This window comes from Pan troglodytes, chromosome 1 (genome assembly GCF_028858775.2).
Source record: "Pan troglodytes isolate AG18354 chromosome 1, NHGRI_mPanTro3-v2.0_pri, whole genome shotgun sequence".
NCBI classification, from domain to species: Eukaryota; Metazoa; Chordata; class Mammalia; order Primates; family Hominidae; genus Pan; species Pan troglodytes.
This window is the reverse complement of record NC_072398.2, coordinates 122,921,844-122,942,357: the sequence shown is the minus strand read 5'-3', so window position 1 is coordinate 122,942,357 and position 20,514 is coordinate 122,921,844. Positions and strand designations below refer to the sequence as shown.

General features: G+C 38.2%; 1 protein-coding gene across 1 annotated transcript in view; it reads left to right on the top strand.

The window, feature by feature from the left end:
• The first annotated feature begins 12,321 nt into the window (after positions 1–12,321).
• EEIG2 (EEIG family member 2) overlaps positions 12,322–20,514 on the top strand; it is a 76,517-nt gene continuing 68,324 nt past the window's right edge. The window contains exon 1 of the mRNA XM_525177.8: positions 12,322–12,795. Coding sequence (XP_525177.3) covers positions 12,659–12,795 — 137 coding nt within the window. The 5' untranslated portion in view covers positions 12,322–12,658. The remainder of the gene's footprint in view (positions 12,796–20,514) is intronic.

The following is a 20,514-nucleotide window of genomic DNA, read 5'->3' as shown; positions in this document are numbered from 1 at the left end:
ACTCCCTAATCTCAAGTACCCAGGGACACAAACACTGCGGAGGGCCGCAGGGTCCTCTGCCTAGGAAAACCAGAGACCTTTGTTCACTTGTTTATCTGCTGACCTTCCCTCCACTATTGTCCTGTGACCCTGCCAGTTCCCCCTCTGCGAGAAAGACCCAGGAATGATCAATAAAAAATAAAAAAGAAAGAAAGAAAGAAAGAAAGAAAGAAAGAAAGAAAGAAAGAAAGAAAGAAAGATGGCTCTTAAGATATAAAGGAAAATTGAAAATTAGTAAAGTTAAATATGGCATTATGATTATCATACTAAATAGGCCTACTGCATATTCCTACTGTGATTCTTTTTAGATTGAAAATGAAAAACCATAGATGTGAATTAAAGTACTGCTTGAGACATTATGTCTTTTAGGGGCTCACTGGTAATAACATATCTTCCCTATCCACCTATTGGAGAAAATGCTCCTGTAAAACAATTGTTAAACCCTTAAAAAAATTGTTTAAACCAATTCTACTGAAACCTCAATGTTCCTTCTTAGAAAGGTTGAATAAAAATTATGCTTTCCAACTGAGAAATTATATTTCATTTTATGACAGTAATTGTCTGCAGGCTATTTGTTTTAAATATATTAACCACATCAGATTTAATCTGGAAAGCTCTGCAATTTAAGTGTTCAAAAAGCGTATAAGCTAAAAGCTTAAATCAAGGCCATCCATGGATGGGAACTTTTTGTTGTTAAAGAGAAAGATCTTTTGTGCTATTTTAAGAATCTCCTTGTTGAAAGATCTTGAATGCAGTAAGAAAATCTATAAACCTCAGACACTTGGCTGACCCAAGGTCAGGTTAAGGTTAGGAGAGGGATTTATCCAACTCATCAGTCTGAGAACATAAATATACTTAAATAATAAAAGAAACAACATTGAATATAAGTAACCTAGCTACTCAGATTACTATCACAGTGCAGAAATTCAAGATATCTCCAATGCACTTCACATTTTCATCACTAGCATCAGTTAAAGTTAGTTGAATATATACATACATATTCAACCAGAATGTAGTACATTTTTCTTCCCTACAGAGTATATTTTCTAAATCAATCTAAATGTTTCTCTTCCTCCTCTCTTATGAAGATGTATAATATTGGAGATATTTTATACTTCTTCTTTTCCTGATTCTGTCACTATATGCCGTAAGTTGCCAGGTCTTATTGATTCTACTTTTACAATAACCTCTTGTGAGCCCCCTCCTCTCTAATCTCCTGATAGTATTATAATTCAGGGCCTCATAGCAACCTATCATCTGCATGGCTGTAATAACTAGCCCAATAACTGGTCCCGGCATTTAGCCTCTCCCTACCCCAACATATCTTAAATACTTCTGTCAGATTAATTTTCCTAATGAACAACTCTGATTTTTCATTCCCTTGCCCAAATGCCTTACAATCTACAACATAAAGTCTAGACTCCCTAGCCCAGCATTTAAAAGCAGGATCTAGCCACAATCTACGTTTAAAATCGGATTTTCCTCTACTTTTTCACAGCTATTTTTTCCTTTGTTTTAACTCACATTCTTCTCCTCCCTAATTTTGCGCTTTCCTGACTCAGAAACGGCCTTTCCTTCCTTCTCTGCTGTTGCAGATTCTACACTTCCTTCAAGGCTCAAGGTCTAGCTCAGTGCCACATCCTCCACAAAGCCTTCTCTTAATGTCTCATTTGGAAGTAACTGCTTCCACCTCCAAAGTACTCTGAAGGACATTTTGAAAATGCCTCTTTCTCAACTTTCTTCTGTTTCTTATTTTCTTTATCAACTCCTTAAGAAGACAATCCAACTCTTATTTGCTTTTGTATTTTCCAATTGAATGGCACAGCAATATTTGCATGCTGGTTGACTAAATAAATAATAGTTGAAGAAATAAATATGTGTATATCCAACAAACAAGAGGCAACATCACATCAGTTTTGTGAAAAAGAAGACATGATCTAACACATAGAAAAATACTGTACTTGATACTGTAGCTAGACATCAGCAAAAAAGAAAAAAGTACATTGAAAAGGAATAAATATTTATATCTAGGTAAAAATATAAAAGAATCTTTTCTAAGAAAGATCTCAGAGTATTTACTTTAATCAATATATTTTATTGTAAAGCGTGTGCACAGTTTTTAATGGCCAAATATACCCAATTCTTTAATTTTTACTTTATTTATTACTAATACTAGGAAATGCTGATGATTTGGCTCTAGAAAGTTGAAATAACATTTGAAACACCATCAATTCTAAATATTGCCAAAGTGAACCCAGAATCTGGTAATTCATTTCCTGAAAAATAGAGTTAAAGTCGATGTTTCACTATGAACCTTTGAAATCATCATCAAATTCATTTTTTTCATGTGTGTCTAGTGAAGTTCTTGGTATATAAACACTTATAAACACCACATATTGGATGAATGAATCAATCAATCAACAAGAGTGCTGATGGTAGTTGTAGCTACTACCCTCTGAGTGATAATCCTGTACCAATACATTGAGCTGACAAACAGCTGCACAGAAATAGGTGCTCAGTAAATATTTGTTGAGTTTAATTCACATAATTTTAGAGCTGGCCAGTCACAGTGGTTCATGCCTCTAATCCCAGCACTTTGGGAGGCTGAGGCAGGAGAATCACTTGAGGCCCAGAGTTCAAGACCAGTCTGGGCGATATAGTGAGACCCCCTTCTCTAATTTTAAAAATAGATAGATAGATAGATATCATGTACATAAATAGAGATTCATAAATACATAAATATTAAAATATATATTTAATGTATAAATTTATATATTTAAATATATAAATATATATGGATGTATAAATTTATATATTTATATAAATATATATGGATGTATAAATTTATATATTTAAATATATAATTATATATGAATATATATTCATAAATATTTGGAATACCTCTGCTATCCAATATTTTAATATATAAATATGTTTAAATATATGAATATATAAATATAAATACATATTAAAATATACATAGATATACATATGAATATGTATACATATGAATATGTATATCTATGTATACATATTTAGATCTATCTAAATATTTATCTAATATATAGATATAGATATACAAAGATATGTATATCTATATACATTTTAATATATATTTACATTTATATATTCATATATTTATATATTTAAATATATTTATATATTAGAATATTGGATAACAGAGGTATATCCATATATATTTATGAATATATATCCATTTAGATCTATCTAAGTATATATCTATCTAATATATATACATAGATATAGATATACATAGATATGTGGATATATAGATGCATATATATCTATAGTTATATAATTTTAGAGCTGGAGAGGACCTTAGAAATGATATACCTTCTGGTTATTGCTCTCTCCTCTATGAGTACGCACAGCTTTTTGCATATGCTTATTGAAGCACATGTACTAGCAAAGTACTTAGTTTTCTTCAAGTTAACTCCTTGAAGACAAAGATGTTGTGATGACACACCTTCCCCACCTAGCCAGATGCTTGCTTGGCAGATTGTAGGCACTTGAATGCTTGCTAAGTGAGTGAATGAGAGTGAATCTAGGCCTCTGCTATCCAATATAGCCATTAGCCACATGTGGGTATTTAAATTAATTAGAATTAAACAAAATTTAAAAATCAGTTATTTAGTCACACCTACTGCATTTAAAGTGTTCAGTCACCACATGTGGCTAGTGACTACCATATTGGACAGAGCAGAGAATATTTCCATTATTGCAGAAAGTTCTATTGGACAGTGTTGATCTAGAGTATTTCTCTCACTTTGCACAACAGAATGAGCTCAGGGAAGTTGTCACTTGCTCAAAATTAAACCATCAGAAGCAGAACTGAGATTAAAACTGGGAACTCCTAGATCAATATCCATTGTTGTTGAGTCATACCTCTGATTCATTTCAGAATTCTAACTGTATGTGGCCCTAACTTAAAGCTCCATATGAGCTTATGGTATGATATTAGGGGAAACATCGTCTTTGTGTTATGATTGTCATAGAAGTGATTTTATTTTTGTATTTTACTTGATCAATTTGCATGTTTGATAAAAATATATATAACAGGTAAAAAAAAATGTACCTGGAAGTTCTGTACCTCTGGTATAGAAAGAAAAAATAATGCTAATTTTAAAAATACTTTCCAGGTATCTAGCTAAATAAAATATTATAGTATTCTGGTCTTGTGACCATTTACTTAGAAAAGGCATAGCATAGGCTCTGGTCGAATGTGCTTTTTGCTTTGGTTTTTTAAAAGCATTCCTCTTTGGTTTATTAATTTTTGAAAATTATTTGGATCCAAATCAACAAGTTACTTTTTTCAAAAAACAAAGGGGATTTTTAAAATTTAAAAACAAAGGCCATATTTTAATACAACATCACCAGCTATTGAGTGCGTACCAAAGAACTGCAAGAAAATTGGTCTTAAGAAAGAAAAAAGTACAATGACAGAAAACATGATATAGTGCACCTCTAAGGAGATGGGAACCAGACTAATTGGAAAAAAATACACACCTCCCAAGCATTTCCACATACACATATGTACAGGTTATATAAGCAAAGTAAATCAACAAATTACTAAGATTTTCCAGATTTGGAATTTAAGGTGGGTTTGGTTTAAATTCTTAAAAGATTTTCGCAACTGTTTTAGAAAGCATCAGTATTTTCTAAAATGCTCTTTCTTAGAGAAAGAGCCTATTTTCTACAACTTCCATAAATGTATGTGTTTATAAAATTAGTATTTAGTATTTCCCAGAAGGAGCTATCCAGTTCTGCTTGGCGGGACAGGAATAATTATATGAGGTTAGGAAGTGATCATCCCCATAGCTATCCTAACATTAAGAATGTGAAGGAGGCAAGGAAGTGGGGGGCAAAATTGGAGTTGAGATCACCCACATGCTATCAGTCTAGAGTTCTTAGGGATATTACAATTACTCAAAGAACACTTTTTGATCCACTCTAGATATGTCTTGACTGGAAAGAAGTTATAGAACAAATATTGTGGTTTCTGATAGAAAAGTATATAATCTAGTGTTGCTTTTAAGAATTACAAAGGCAATTTGCCATCTTCCCATAGAAATTTGAAAATTAGATGAAAAAGAACTAGTTATGAAAGAGATCAAGTTTTAGAATTAAAGGAGGTGTCTCAGAAAGTATCTGGTTCTTTCCTTGAAAGCCTTTATTCTCCTGTCAGACAGACTAGTAATCAAAATGATAAAATGTCAGTATTTAGGTATCAATAACATCCCTATTCAACCATAGGCCAAAGAGAGAGGCTTTTTTTTGTTGCTGGTTTTTTTTTTTTTAACTGTCATATTCCCTTTGATGTAAACTAAAAAACTTTTTGCTTGGCTGGGAATGTAATTATTCAAGCTCCTAGGTCATTATCTGGTAATGAATCCTCAACAACTCTAGTCAAGTTTGGTTTTAGGCAATGGAAAATTAAAGCAAGTACTTGATTCAGTTTTCTTAGAATATATGCTTTTTCAAACAACCCAATATAGCAGTTTTTCCCAAAAATAAATGATGTATGGGGTAAAAAGTCATGGACTCCTGATGTTGATTTAAATTATCGTAATTATAATGTTAACTAAATGTATATTACGCATAAAATTAAATATCTCATAACTTTTATATCATTATAAAACAATATAAATTTATAAATTAAATACAACATAATGTCCTAAACATATGTTTCAAATTAACAATATTTGAATGTTCACTTACTCAGCAAACATTTATTTGAGGATCTGCTCTGTTCCAGGCACACAGTATGTAATTCTAGCTGTTATAACAAACACATCCCAAATTTCAGTGGCTTAAAAGATTAAATGTTCAAGTGAATAAGCCAGTTACAGAAGGACAAATATTGTGTGATTCCATTCATAGAGACGCAAGGTAGAAGAGTGGTTTCCAGGGAATGGGGAGTTATTGTTAAATGGGTACAGAATCTCAGTTTTGCAAGATGAAAAGACTTCTGGAGAAGGATGGGGGTGATGGTTGCACAACTATGTGACTGTACTTAATGCCACAGAACTGTGCACTTAAAAATGCTTAACATGGTCAATTTTATGTCATATGTATTTTTCCACAATCTTTTAAAACAGTAATGTTTAAAATCACACACAGCAAATTAAATGCTAATTTCTCACTTAACCTCACAGATCGATTTCCTGGTTATAAATTGCCAATAGGGACCCAGGCAGGTAGAGGCTTTTCTATCTTCCACATCTGGCGTCTAGCATCATCCTTGACGTCAACATCCAGCTATCAGATGGGAGAAGAGTGAAAGGGTCACATGCAAGAGGTTTTTATGGGCCAGGCCTGGAAGTTGCGCACATTCCACTGGCTGGAACTCAGTCTTGCAGCAGCACCTAATTGCAAGGGAAACTGGAAAACATAGTCGAACTGTGTACTCAAGAAAACAGGTTTGGTCATGACCTAGTCATGTATGCCATAGTCCATCCATCTGATACCAAAAAAAAGCCATTTCACTCTTCTTCCCAAATAAATAATACACTCATTATTGTCACCAAATGAGATAACCTAAAATCCACCCAGTCACTGTATCAAGTTCAAAGTGCAGGATTTCCATGTAATGCACAGAATTCTCAGTCAGATCTGAATATAATTCCACATCGTCCTGTAACCCAGTTATTCTCAACTAAGAATGATTTTGTCCCCCAGGAGATATCAGGCAATGTCTGAAGATATTTTTGATTAACACAACTGGGGGGGAGTGAGGGGGATGATACTGGCAACTGATGGGTAGGGGCCAGGGAGGCTACTAAACCTTGTACAATATACAGGACAGCCCCACTGTAAAGAATTGTCCAGTCTAACATTTCAATTAGAGCTGTGGCTTATGAACTAATAAAATATCTTCCCTCACTCACACACAATATATAATGATAGAACAAATATAGTAAATACTTCCAGGTAGGAAAGGGGGAAAAGTGGGACCCTGGCCCATCACAAAAACGAAATTTTGCAGGGAGGCATTGTGATGGCTCTGAGCTGGCAGTGGGAGCTGTTTCTCAGCTACACCCTGTTTCCATTATCTGTGAGGAATCTGCTTATCTGTTGTCCTCTGTGGTCCCTGGCTCTGCCCTCTGGAAATTTTTCCTCTAAGCCCACATTTAAAATGAGTGTCGAGGAACGTGACTTTCTTGAGGAGAGTACAACTTTTAATGCAGGCTCATGATTTCTTTAGCAATACAGTACTTCAAAAACTGAAAAGTATTTGATCTTTTTGCTTCCGGTCAGTTCCATATGCCAGAAACACTGAGGTTTCCTAGAGATAATTCTCAATCCTGATTATTTCTTTGCTTCTTCACTCCTCTCTTCCTCTCAATTTAAGGAGGCTACTTTGAGAGCATCAGACTTAAATGTGAAGACCACACCCTAAATATAATCTTTGTTTCACGGCTGAGTCTTAATGGGCCCTTGTTGCTCAAGAGCTTTTTCAATCTTATTTCCTATTCTTTGAGGTATAGAGCAGTTAGTTTTTCCCATCCCTTGAGGCTCCAAATTTCTGGACTCTCTATATTCCTTTTAATTTATGCTTGCAAACCTGCTAATTATTGCATGAGTTCATCTTATGTTTCCAATATCTTACTGAATGCAGCCATAAATATAACCTACTAACATTCCATTTTTCAACCTCTTATAGAACTATGGGTTTCATAGATATCTTACTTTCTTACCAAATTATTGCAGGTATAAGGTTGATGGGAAAGCTTCCCCTCTGCCTTCTGAAGCTTTGCTGAAATGACTGACAATAGACAGATTAACAGGAGAAAAGGCGTACAAATTTATCAGTGCACATGGACAGAGTAGTCCTGCAAATATGAGACTCAAAGAAAGACCAGAGGGTTGAGACTTAAATATCCTTTTTGTAGGGGAGAGGTAAAGGGGGAGTGTACGCATTTTTAAGGGGTAGTAAATGCTTTTCAAGGGAATTGAATAAACCTGTAAGAATTGTCACACCTCTGGCAGTAAGCAGTCTTAGCACATGTCTATTCACTCTGTTGTTTTACCTGAGAGTTAACACACTTAGGATAGGTCTATAAATTCAGATCATTTCAAGAAACATGTATTGAATACCCACTAGGTACTGGGCTATTTAGAAAAGATACAAAGATGATCAGCAAACCATCCCTGCCTCTAAGAAACTTGAATTATAAGTACTGGAGTAGATACTTAGCCTCAACATTCATTCCACCATCCTATCTGAAGAAGTTGGAAAGCTGAAAATTACATTTCTCAGACTCCTTTGCCACTCAATTTTTGGGTGCAAATAAGGCCTGCCAAATAAATTTCCTTATGAAAACACAGGTGCAAGTGAAATGGAGGCTCTCTTCTTGCTGCTGTGTCACTTGCAAGCAAGGTGTGATGACATGCCTGTGGCATTCAGACTCCTCATAGTCTTGAAAGGTATGAGCCAGTGGTGGTGGCAGCAGCAGTAGCAGTGTTCTAGTGTCAGCTTCCCATCCCAGCTGCAGTGTATGTTAGTCAGAATAAACTAGACTTATGCTGTAGTGACAAGCATCCCCCAAAATCTCAGTGGCTTCATATAATAAAAGTTGCTTTCTCACAGACAAAATGTTTCCTGCAGGTGCGGGCAGTTGCTCTCCACGTGCTGACTTAAGAAATCTGGGCTGCTTCAATCTTGTGGCTGCTACATCTTAACCCAAGGTCTCCTCTATAACTATTGTGGCAGGGAAGAGTTAGTCTAGAGAACTGCTCAAAGGCTTTTCACTGTTTCATCCTGGAAGTGACGTGTTACTTCTCACATTTTATTGGCTAGACCTCATCACAAGGCCCCACTAACCGCAAGGGAATTGGGAACTGTAAACTCCCATATGCTCAGAAATGAAGGAGGACCAGATACTAGTGAACACTAGTAATGTTTACCACAAAGCATGTGACTTTGAATTCGACAGTCTGCTGACCTCAACCCCTTCAGCCCTTCCACAGATTTCAGAAGCAGTGAAGTGCCTGAATGAAATCCCTTTTTTTTTTTTTTGTGAAACATCCAGAGTGGTTTCAGCTTCCTATGGTGAACCCTGACTGTATCCTTTGTGTGCTAGTGGCTTTCCATCCCCTTACCTCCAACCATTCTCTACCTTTCAGTGCCCTACTTTGTGCCCCAGGAGTCTGTCCTGTATGAACTGCATGTTCCGGGCCCCTCTACCCTCTGGCCTTGGTTGGTTTTGGATCATGGGAAGCACCACCAAGAGATCAGAAAGTAGGAGGTGAGAGAAATCAGGATATTTATCCCTTCTTCCTTTCAACTTCTCACCAGACTGTGGGTCCCTTACCCTGTCAACTCTGTGAAGAGTCCTTTCATTAAACTTTCCTCATTTAAACACATTGAATATGATATCTGTTTCCTGCCTTGACTATGACTCCTATCAGGGGTTTAATAATCAAACCATGAGTCTAAAAAAGAGTAACAGACTGTCTCCTATCTTCCATTTTATAAAGTAGAAGAGCTTTACAAAATGTAAATCTGAATATATCATGCTTCTGCTTTAAAACTTCAATGGCTCTTTGTTAACCCCTGTCACTGTACCCAACTCTAAGTTGCAGCCAGACAGAACTAATTTCAGTTCCCTCTGCAACATGGTCTCTCTTCCTTTGAGCCTCTGCACAGGCACTACCTCCTTCCTGGAAACTGCTCCCCACCCATGCTCATTATTCAGGCCTCAGCTTAAAGGCCTGAATTCAGGCTTCACTTACCCTAGAAGGCATTCCATAAACCTACTACTTATCCCTGTTAGATGCTTTTATAGTCTCCCACAGCAGTCTCCACTCACCATCATACACAGACAGCACTCAGTGTTACATTGTACTGCAACTGCCTGCTTACTTCTCTGTGTCCTCCAGTAGACCGTGAGATCTAAGACAGGGACGGCATTTCAAATCCATAGGACCTATTAAGGTGCGTGGCACCTAATAGACACTCAATAAATATTGGATAGTTCCTGAATGTTATTGAAAAAAATTGAACTGTCCTCCTCTGGTCACCATTCTCTCTCTCTTTTCATTCGCTGACAAAAAAATCAGAAAAACATCAATAAAAATATAATTTTTATTTACCCACCTTACTTTGTCACTATCTTACTTTTCACTGTCATCTTTTCACTTACTTTGTCACTTTTCATCTTACTTTGTCACTATCTTTTATGATGACTTCTCTTGCCAAGATTACCAATGACCTCCTAGACCTTCAATTCAGTAGCTTCTTTTCAGTCCAAATCCTCTGGGACTGCTCTGCAGCACTCTCTTGAAATGGTCCTCTGTCCTACATGGATCACAGATTGCTCTCTCTCTTTCTTTCTCTCTCTCTTCTCTCTCTCACACACACATACTCACATACCCCCCTCACACACTTTAGTTGATCTGTTTGCATATCTCTGTTTTTCTCCATTCCTTTATAAGCCCCTATGTCGTATTCATTTGCATCTCTAGTACCCAGCATAGTGCCTGGCACACAATAGAACTTTGTAACTACGAATGTTACATGATTAAAACCCTCTGGGCTTCCAGGCCATCTCTTTCTTCATCTCCTTTTTCTCTTGACTGCTTGTTCTTAGGCACCTTCACGATCTCCTCTTTGCCTACCCTTTAAATATTCTTCAGAGTAACTCATCCTTATCCACCTTTTGGGCTTCAGCCATCAGCGATTACCTCAATTCCCAAATGTATATTTTCAATTGCCAATGCATTTTTATGAGCTAAGGCTGCCTCTCTCTCCCTAGATGTACTGCAAGCAGATCCCATAAAGACTCATTATCTCTTCCATTCCCAACTTGCCCTCCTATTGCTTTCAATGTTCAGTCAATGAAATTAACATTCATCCAGTGCTCTAAATGACAAATCTCAAAGTCCCCAAATGCATCTCACTGTCTTTGCCCCCTGTCCTGCAGGGTAAGAAGCTTTATCCATTACCAAATCCCCACCCCCGAACCTGCCTCTGAATCTTTATTTTTTTTTTATTTATTTCTCCTAGAACAACTTACCCCACTTTGTCCCAAATCATTTTCATCCTTTGAAATTCAGAAAACTGATTAACTTCAATTAATTGCTTCTCTGAGTTCTACATAGCTTGGTGCTAGGTTGTGTTTTTTTAATGACCTGTCTAAACATGTCTTCCTCACTAGATTGTAAAATTCTTGAGGGCAGTTATTGGCTTTTGGTTATGGGGTCTAGCCGATGATTGACATTTTAAGCAATTTTTTTATATGAATGAATGAGTAAACGAGTAAACTGAGAAAGAAAATATTTTCAATTAAACCCTTTCAGAATTACTGTGGCAGAATCTGAGTGAAAATGACAATAACTCAGTTTAAAAACATGAACATCACGTAACCAACTTTGTAACATTTATTGTAACAATACATGCATGATTATAGAAGGCAGGTAATTGTTATTCCCCTAGGGAGATTTTTTTTAAGCCTGCCCTGAAGATTTTGTTTTGTTTTTAAGACAGGGGCTTGTTCTGTTGCCCAGGCTAGAGTGCAGTGGCGCGATCTCCGATCATTGCAAGCTCCGCTTCCCCGGCTCAGGCTAACCTCCCTCCTCAGCCTCCCGAGTAGCTGGGATTACAGTGTAGCCATGCCAGACTGCCTGCAGAATTTGATTTTAAGCATTTCAGTTCTCAGTATAGACAGACAAATTTTTAAAGGGAGGGTATTATTTTAACTGCTTCTTTGCTCTTTTATCTTTTGTCCTGGGTGACAGGAACTAGATAAGCTATACCCGAGAGAAAGCGCCTGCAGCAGTACGGTGCCTGGGCCCTTGATAGTCCCTCAGCACATCATTTTCCTTTTTCCTACCTTATCTTCCTTTTATATTTGAAGGCTCGTGAATTTAGAGTACCTAACGGAAATTTTAGTTTTAGGATTTCAATTTGACCAAAACAACGCTGAGATTTTAATTGCCTCTATTAACCCATGGCTCTCAAACCCAAAGGAAAGAAACCACTGGAGGGGGTGGGGGAGAAAGGAGGCGGTGCAAAAACTGAAAAGAAAGGCGGAGAGGAAGCGGTAGAAGGAAGCTTTCTCTGTCGGGTTTGTCTTTTTTTAACCCCAGAAAGGCGTGACGTGCTAACTGCCGTCGCGGGTTAGAGTCCGCGGCCAAGCCCGCGCCCGCCCACAAAGTCCCCGCCCTCCCTCCGGCTTCCGCCCCGCCGTGCGCTGCAGGCCGCGGCCGCTGGGGGCGCCCCCGACCCCCGAGGCGCTGAGGCGGTGGTTCCTCGAGCCTCGCCTCTCCCGACTCCCAGACGGGCGGCAGCGGCGGCGGAGGCGGCGGCGGCGAGCTGAGCACCGAAAGGGCGCTCACCTCCCCGGGCGAGCTGCAGCACGACCGCTCCCCGCGGGCGGTCGGGGTCCGCGCCGCAGCTGCCGCCGCGTTCCGGCCCAGGCTGCCGCGAGAGGCGGCGGCAGCGGCCCCGGCCGCGGCCGGCCTGCGGCGCCCCCCGGCCGCGCCCCCGCGCACAGCTCGCGGCCCCGGCCATGGGGCTGGGCTGATCCGGGGCTCGGCCAAGCTGAGGCGGCGGCGCCCGGCCGTGCGCCCAGCTTGCAGGCGCCTGGCTCTCACGATGATGAAGAAGAAGAAGTTTAAGTTTAAGGTGGACTTCGAGCTCGAGGAGCTCTCCTCAGTGCCCTTCGTCAATGGGGTCCTCTTCTGCAAGATGCGGCTGCTGGACGGCGGCAGCTTCACCGCCGAGTCCTCCAGGTAACTCGCCTCCCGCGCCTCCTCGCCCCTTTCTGCTTGGCCAGGGCTTGTTGGATGGGCAGCATCTCTCCTTGGCCCATTTGCTCGCCTTTCCCTAGGGACCGCTCTAAAATCAGTCGAATTTATTGATCTGCAAAGTGCTTTGCAAATGGGTTCTTCTCAGCTGGCCTTGGCTCCTGCGCTCCTGACTCCAGATGGTGCCTGGTATCTGCTCTTCCCTCCCAAATCCTCTAGGAATGGGAGCAATGGCCAGAGAGGGAGGATGCTTCTGTTTTCTCTTAAGACATTTCCATATTTGTGAAATGCAAAGTAGAACTTGAGCTGTTAAAAACTAAAATAACCCAAACTGCAGGAGTTCCAAGAGCCCAGCTCTGAACAGAAACCTGTGCTTAGCACAATTCCTTCTCCCTTGTAGATTACAAGGGGACTTGGCCACCCACTCTGAGGCTGGGGTAGGCCTGGCCAGGCTTGACTTGAGTCAAGTGCTCCTGGCAGACGAGACAACGGTCTGTGCCTCATCAGAGAGCGGCGTCTCCAGTTAGGCGCTAATGCTAGATGAATTAGTCTTGAAGTGGCCACTAGTAGGTCTCCTTGTGGAGGGCTTAGAGCCAGGTGGGGAGCCCAGGCCCTGCCCTCATTTTAAAATGAGCCCCTGGGCACTCCCAGAGAGAGGCATTAGCAGGTTACAGAATGAAGCTATTAAATAATAGGTGTGGCATTAATAATAGGTGTGGCAGTGTTTCTTGAGTAATTTCAGAGCTACTCACAGGTTGACAGATGTACCCTAAGGTGCTTTCTTTAAAATATATACATAGAGAGAGAAAACAATTTTTTAAATGAACTTTTGAGTTCCTGAGATCAAGAAGGGTTAAAAGTTAATGTTATTTTGCCCATATATACTGGTCTTAGGCTTTATTTCTGCCCTAAAAATATTCTACTTAAAAAAAATTCCGTCATCCCATTTATAGTATAAAGGAAATAATGTCACTGGATTGTGGAATTGGGGCTAGAAACTTGTCCTCTGGGGCAATATTGAAGCCTATGGAAGCCAGAAAATGTCTAGTTGGCTAAACCAAAGGATATATGAAATTAATAGTTTGCCGAAGACAGTTTTTAAAATTAAACTGTGGTGACACATCAGTGGATATTCAGCTAAGTATTTTAAACACCTGTAAGAGAAGAATGTAACCTATTTTGGTGCCAAAAAAAATATTGGACCGTCTCTTACTTGTTGAAAAGCCTAAGCCGATTCGTGAAGGTCCTTTTGGTGCAGGTGACAGTCTTGCCCTGAGGCCTAGACTGTTTTGCTGCAGGGTGCCACCCCCGACGCCAGGCAGTTAGACTGGCGCTCCTGGGCCAGTGGTGACACCTGGTGGTCAGGGCACTTGTCTACAGGGCTTCCTTCCTACCTCAGTTATGTTTATTTGGCTTACTTCCCACAAGTCACTTATTCTTTCGTTGTAGGCAGTCATTTATTCAGCAAATATGTGTTGGCTTCTCAATATATTATCTTATTTAATTCTCATAGCAAGTCTATAAGGTAGGGGTTCCATTTTGTAGATAAATAAACTGAGGCTCAGAAAGCATAACTAACTTTCCTAAGGTCCCCTCAGCTGGTAAGTGCGATGCCAAGATTCTGATCAGGTCTGTGTAACTTCAAACAGGGTGGTGCCAGATAAAGGAATAAATCGTGTGCCATATATGAAAGTTTCTGAATAGGGAGCTTCCTAATGACTTTAATGAGCAAAGGGTATACTCCGCAAGACTTAGAAATGAAAAAGTTGAGTATCTTGGGTTAAACTCACCCCTTTTTCTTCCAATTAAAATTTGACTTTGATCAATTTGATTTTAAGTAAGATTAGGAATAGTGCTCTGTATAGCCAAACCAAAAAGCCATATAGTATGGGGGAAATGACTCACAATAAGGAGCCTGTGCCTTTGACATTAGGTAGAGATAGTTGGTGTGAAGATAAGAGCAAGGATTTGGAATGCGGTGAGTCTAAGCCTAAACCCCAGTTCCACTGTGGTAAACCTGGATGGGTTACTTAGAGTCCCAAAACTTCTGTATGTAAAATAGAAACCATCACTGACATGTGGTGGTGTGAGGATTTAGTGAGATGATGTGCCCAAAACACCTAAACAGTGCCTTAGCACCCAGTTGGCATTTAAAGAGGAGACCAGGAACTTGTCCAAGAAGGTCCATTTGCTTGAGATGTTATATTTGATTCCTTTATCCTAACAACTACAAAATTGTTGGTTTGAGAAAGAGACCTCATTTTACAAGAAAAAAAAAAGAAAATCTAAAATATCTAAAGGAAGTGAATTATTTCAAAATCACAGAACTTTTAATTAGTGGATGCCAGTCAAGGCAGTGCATCTCTAATTGAACGCTAGATTTTAACTTCTAAAAAATTGCTGTATGTGCCCCTTAAAAGTCAGGTGTAGTTAACACTGTAACATTTCTCCTGTAAAAATATGAAATGAATTACATAGAAATGAGGTAATATAGCAGGCCCAAGACCGCTATTCTTAGAAAGGCCTATGTACAAGCCTGGCCCTTGGCTGGTATCTGGGAGCTTGAATGGTAAATGGTTCCATACATGATACAAAACTTTACATAAATGATAAAGAGTGGCTCACTGTGCCTAGACTGTACAGAGTGGTTTATGCTAAATTCCATCTGGAATTTTGGTTCTTGCTAGGCAGCCTACGTGACCAGCCCTAATACAAATTTTGGTCATTGAGTCTCTAATGAGTTTCCCTGGTAGACAGCACATCACAATTTAATGCTAGAGAAGTGTGTGCTGATTCGACTTTGTATCTTTTCATTGTAATAAACCTTAGCCATGAGTAGGACTGTATGCTGAGTCCTGTGAGTCCTAATGAATCACCAAACTTAGGATTGGTCTTGGAGACTCCCTGATGGATGAACCTTTATAAAATAATACTCATCTTGCTACAGAAAAGCCTTAGAGGCACACAGAAAATTACATATATAGATATAAATAGAGAGACCCAAATATATATAGGTCATATGTATTTGATATATATATTAATATATTTGGCTTTGTACAACAACTAAACATGCAGATCATTTATTCTTGGCCAAGTATTAGTTGAGCATTTACCAGGTTTCTATTAATAGCTCTCCATCTGGGATTGTGAGAAGTACAACAAATATAAGGATCCACAAGGGAATTACTTCTAATGAAATTAGATCATAGATGTATAATTGCTTGACAGTAGAAGACAGTGTGACTTAGTGCCCAATCAATGGATCAGACAATATATTGAGTGTTGTTGAAATTCTAAAGCGAAAGAGTTAATTTACAACTGTAATGGTTACTGACAACCACATTGGCATTTCTGTGGAGCACTCTGGGAGGATGAATTTGCATTGACAAAGTGAGGATGGGAGGACAGCTTGAGCAAGTCATCAGTAGGAGTTGATAATAGATCAGCCTGATTGCAGAGCGTTCATGTTGAATGGAAGCAGAAGATAAGATTAGAGAAAGACTTTGAATACTGTTGTAAAGAGTTTCTTTCTACTCTCTTTCTATAAATGAGAGTTGTTTCTACTGCTCATAGGGTAAAATTAAACCTAAGATTCTTGAACTGAGTTGTTGTGTGGTTAAAGTGGTGTTTCACCTGGCTGACAGGCTGATGCTATTTGTATTCAAGGTTGGGTGGGGGGGGGGAAATTAGAGATGGGGAGACAAATTAGGAGGCTATTAAAATAACCCAGGCAGGAGCTAATGAGAACCTGAACTCCGAGTTGTCTCATGTAAGTGACTGATAAATGATAATCTTATGACAGATGCCTTGACGCCACGACAGAAGTAAAGAAGTCAGGAAAATTATTTGTTTTGTTTAAGGGGAATATTGCATATGGTGGTGGAAGATACGGTGGGTTAAGTTGTATGCTTAGCATGCTACATTTGAGGTGACAGTGAGCCTGATGAGTAGTTGGAGGCATTTATTGCGGTATGTGGATTTCTTAGATGTTGTCTATTGGAGCCATATAGGCCTGCTTACTAAACTTATTTAGAATTTCCTTACATTGTTTTTACCCTTTTAAAGATTATTAGTGAAAAAAGGCCAGGCATAGTGGCTCATGCCTGTAAATCCCAGCAGTTTGGGAGGCCGAGGCACGCGGATTGGTTGAGCTCAGGAGTTTGAGACCAGCCTGGGCAACATGGCAAAACCCCATTTCTACAAGAAACATACCAAAAAATTAGCTAGATGTGGTGGTGGGCACCTGTAGTGCCAGCTACTCAGGAGGCTGAGGTAGGAGGATCGCTTGAACCTGGGAGGCAGAGGTTGCAGTGAGCTGAGATCACCGCCACTGCACTCCAGCCTGGGCAACAGAGTAAGACTCTGTCTCAAAAATAAATAAATAAAAATAAAGATTATTAGTGAAAATTAATTTTAGAAGCCAGTTTTTCTTGGTATTGTTTTCAATGAAGAGATTGGAAAAATATAAAGACTAAAAGGTAATTATTTGTAATAAATGTTATTAAAATGGTCAGGGTAAATTGTCAGATTTTTACATGCCATAGTTAATAAAATATTTGGAAAATACATTGTACGATTATAGTGGTCTATTCAACTGAGGCTAAATTGTTGCCTAATAAAATACAGTCATGTATCAGTTAACAATGAGGATCTGTTCTGAGGAGTGCATCCTTAGGCGATTTCATCATTGTGCAAAATTCATAGAGTGTACTTACACAAACCTAGATGGTATAGCCTACTACATGCTTAGACTATATCATATAGCCTGTTGCTCTGACCACATTGTGTATTTGGTCTGTTGTTGACCAAAATGTCCTCATGCAGTACATGACTGTATTTCTGAAGATGTTTCAAAAGGACAGTATTATTGTATTTAAATCTTTTCACCGTACTTCCTTTGCAAAAGCATTTAAATCACTTTTAAGATTTATTAAAACTGGCATGGCAGGTTTAATTCTGGCCTACTTAAATAAAGGAATAATAGGAAGAAATTTTTTCTATATCTTTTAGAATTCCCTAGTTTGCCTTATTTTGTTCATCTTTTTTTTGTGCTGATAGCCAAATAGTTTTCTAAGTTTCACATGAGGCTGTGGCAGAAACACATGTGAATTTGAGGAGTGTCTGGGAAGCTGATGAGCACATCTATGTACTGGACCTTTTACTCTGTAAACAAGCGGAAAGGATTTCTTTCTTTTGGCCAGAGTACATCCTTCTGTTTTCAAGATTTTAGTTCACTGCACATTGTGTATTTCTTTTTAGTAAACATTTCTTTATTGAAAAAGTAATACAGATTCATATGGACAACTTAGAAAATAGAAAGGCAGAAAGAAAGGAACAAAAATTGCCCATAAATGAACCACCCAGCGATAATCACTATTATAAATATTTTAGTATAGAAATTAGGAGCCTTTATTGATCTGTATACATACATGTATACCCACACTCCCCCACACAACTATCACATACCCTTTTTAAGCCAAAATGAGATTATACAATACTTAGTATGGTTTTTTTACTTCATGTATCTTTTCATATCATTAAATATTCAATTACAAGATTATTTTAATAGATGCATATTATTCTATTGTATGAGTTTCCATGATTTATTGAACCAAGTCACTTTTGAAAGGTTTTCTCCTTTCCTTTCTTTTTTATTAATAGTTTTATAAATAAACTACAATAAACATCCTTATAACCAAGCCTGGTATACATCCATTATTATTTATTTAGGATTAACACTTAGAAATGGAATTATAGAGTCACAGGGCATGCAGATTTTTAAGAGTTTTGATATATATTACCAACTTGCCCTTCAGTGCATTAAATTGATTTTTTAAGATTAGTAATCACTAATAAGCAGCAAATTATCAAAAGTTACTAGTAGTAGAAAGTACTATCTGACCATATGGCACAGAATTCTTTATACACTAGATCCAGCAACCCCACTTCTGGGTATACATTCGAAGGAATTGAAATCAGTATGTTGAAGAGAATTCTGTACTCTCATTGTCTTTGCAGCATTATTTACAATAGCCAAGTTATTGAAACAACCTAAGTGTCTGTAAACAGATGAATGGATAAAGAAGATGTGGTATATACAATGGAAATTATTCGGCCTTTGAAAAAAAAAAAAGGAAATCCTGTCATTTGTGACAACATGGATGAACCTGGTGGACTTTTGTTTAAAATGAAATAAGCCAGGCACAGAAAGGCAAATACTGCATCATCTCACATATATGTGGGATATAAAAAAGGTGAACTCATAGTGGGTGAGGGCACGGAGAGATGGGGAACTGTTGGTCATAGGGCACAAAGTTTCAATTAGGTGGCATGGATATGTTCAGGTCTGTTGTACAGAATGCTGACTATAGTTAATAATAATGTATTATACTTGAAAATTGCTAAGAGAATAGATCATAAGTGTTCTCCAACAGCAAAAAAAAAAAAATGTGAGTTGATGGCTATGTTAATTGGCTTGGTTTAGCAATTTCACAATATATACACATATCAAAACATTACATAGTACACAGTAAGTATATACAATTTTTGTCAACTATATTTTAATATAGATAAGTAATTAAAATAAAAAAATTTTTAATTAAAAAATTCCTTACACCCTGACCAGAAATGGAGTCATCAATTCACATTATTATAATACCTGTAATAGTAGTAGCTGACATTTATTTGAGCACTTTCCCAGTGCATCAGGAACTTTTCTAAGCCTTTACATTTAATCTTCAAGATATTCCCATGAGGAAGGTGCTATTATTACGTCATTACCATTATTAGTGCCCTTGCCATTATTGCTGCTATTACTCTCATTTTATACCTGGGGAAACAGAAGCACAAAGAGATGCTAAAAGTTACTCAGCTAGTAAGTGGTAGAGCTGGGAGGCATTCTAGCTCCAAGGACCACTGTTAATCACTAAATTCTACTGCCTCTCAGCCTTTGTGTTGTATGCTTTCTCATTTTTATGTTTTATAAAAATGGTAGATAAATATATGTAGTATAACTTTTTCTGAATGTCAGTTTCAGAAAACTGATTCCAATATGTGACATCACTAAACAGGTTATAAGACCTGGCCCCTTTAGATTTTCCCTGAGGCAATTGTATATGAAAGATAAGTAAAATGCAGCCAGGCATTTTTATGGGCTCATGCCTGTAATCCCAGCACTTTGGAAGACTGAAGCAGGAGGGTGGCTTGAGCCCAGAAATTCAAGAACAGCCTGGGCAACATAGTGAGACCCTGTCTTTGAAGAAAATTTAAAAATTAGCTAAGTTTCGTGGCATGCACCTGTGTTCCCAGCTACTCAGGGAGACTGAGGTGGGAGAATCGCTTGAGCTTGGGAGATTGAAGCTGCAATGAGCCATGATTACACCACTGCACTCCAGCCTGGGTGATGGAGCAGGACTCTGTTTCAAAAAAAAAGAAAAGAAAAGAAAAATGGTACTCATGCCACTTTTTTTTCAAGATGTGGCTTTGTACAACTAAGTTCACAAAATTTAGTCACATTATTGGATAGTCATATCTTATAAAAATAGTATTAATGCCATTTTACACCAGTAAGTTAATATTCACCACTGTATCACTGAGCCTTACATAGCCGGCATTTTGTAAATATTGAAAGAAAGCAAATATTGGGAGAAAAGATCTGTTGTAGTTTTGCTAAAGATGACACACATACAGAGATCACTAAATTAA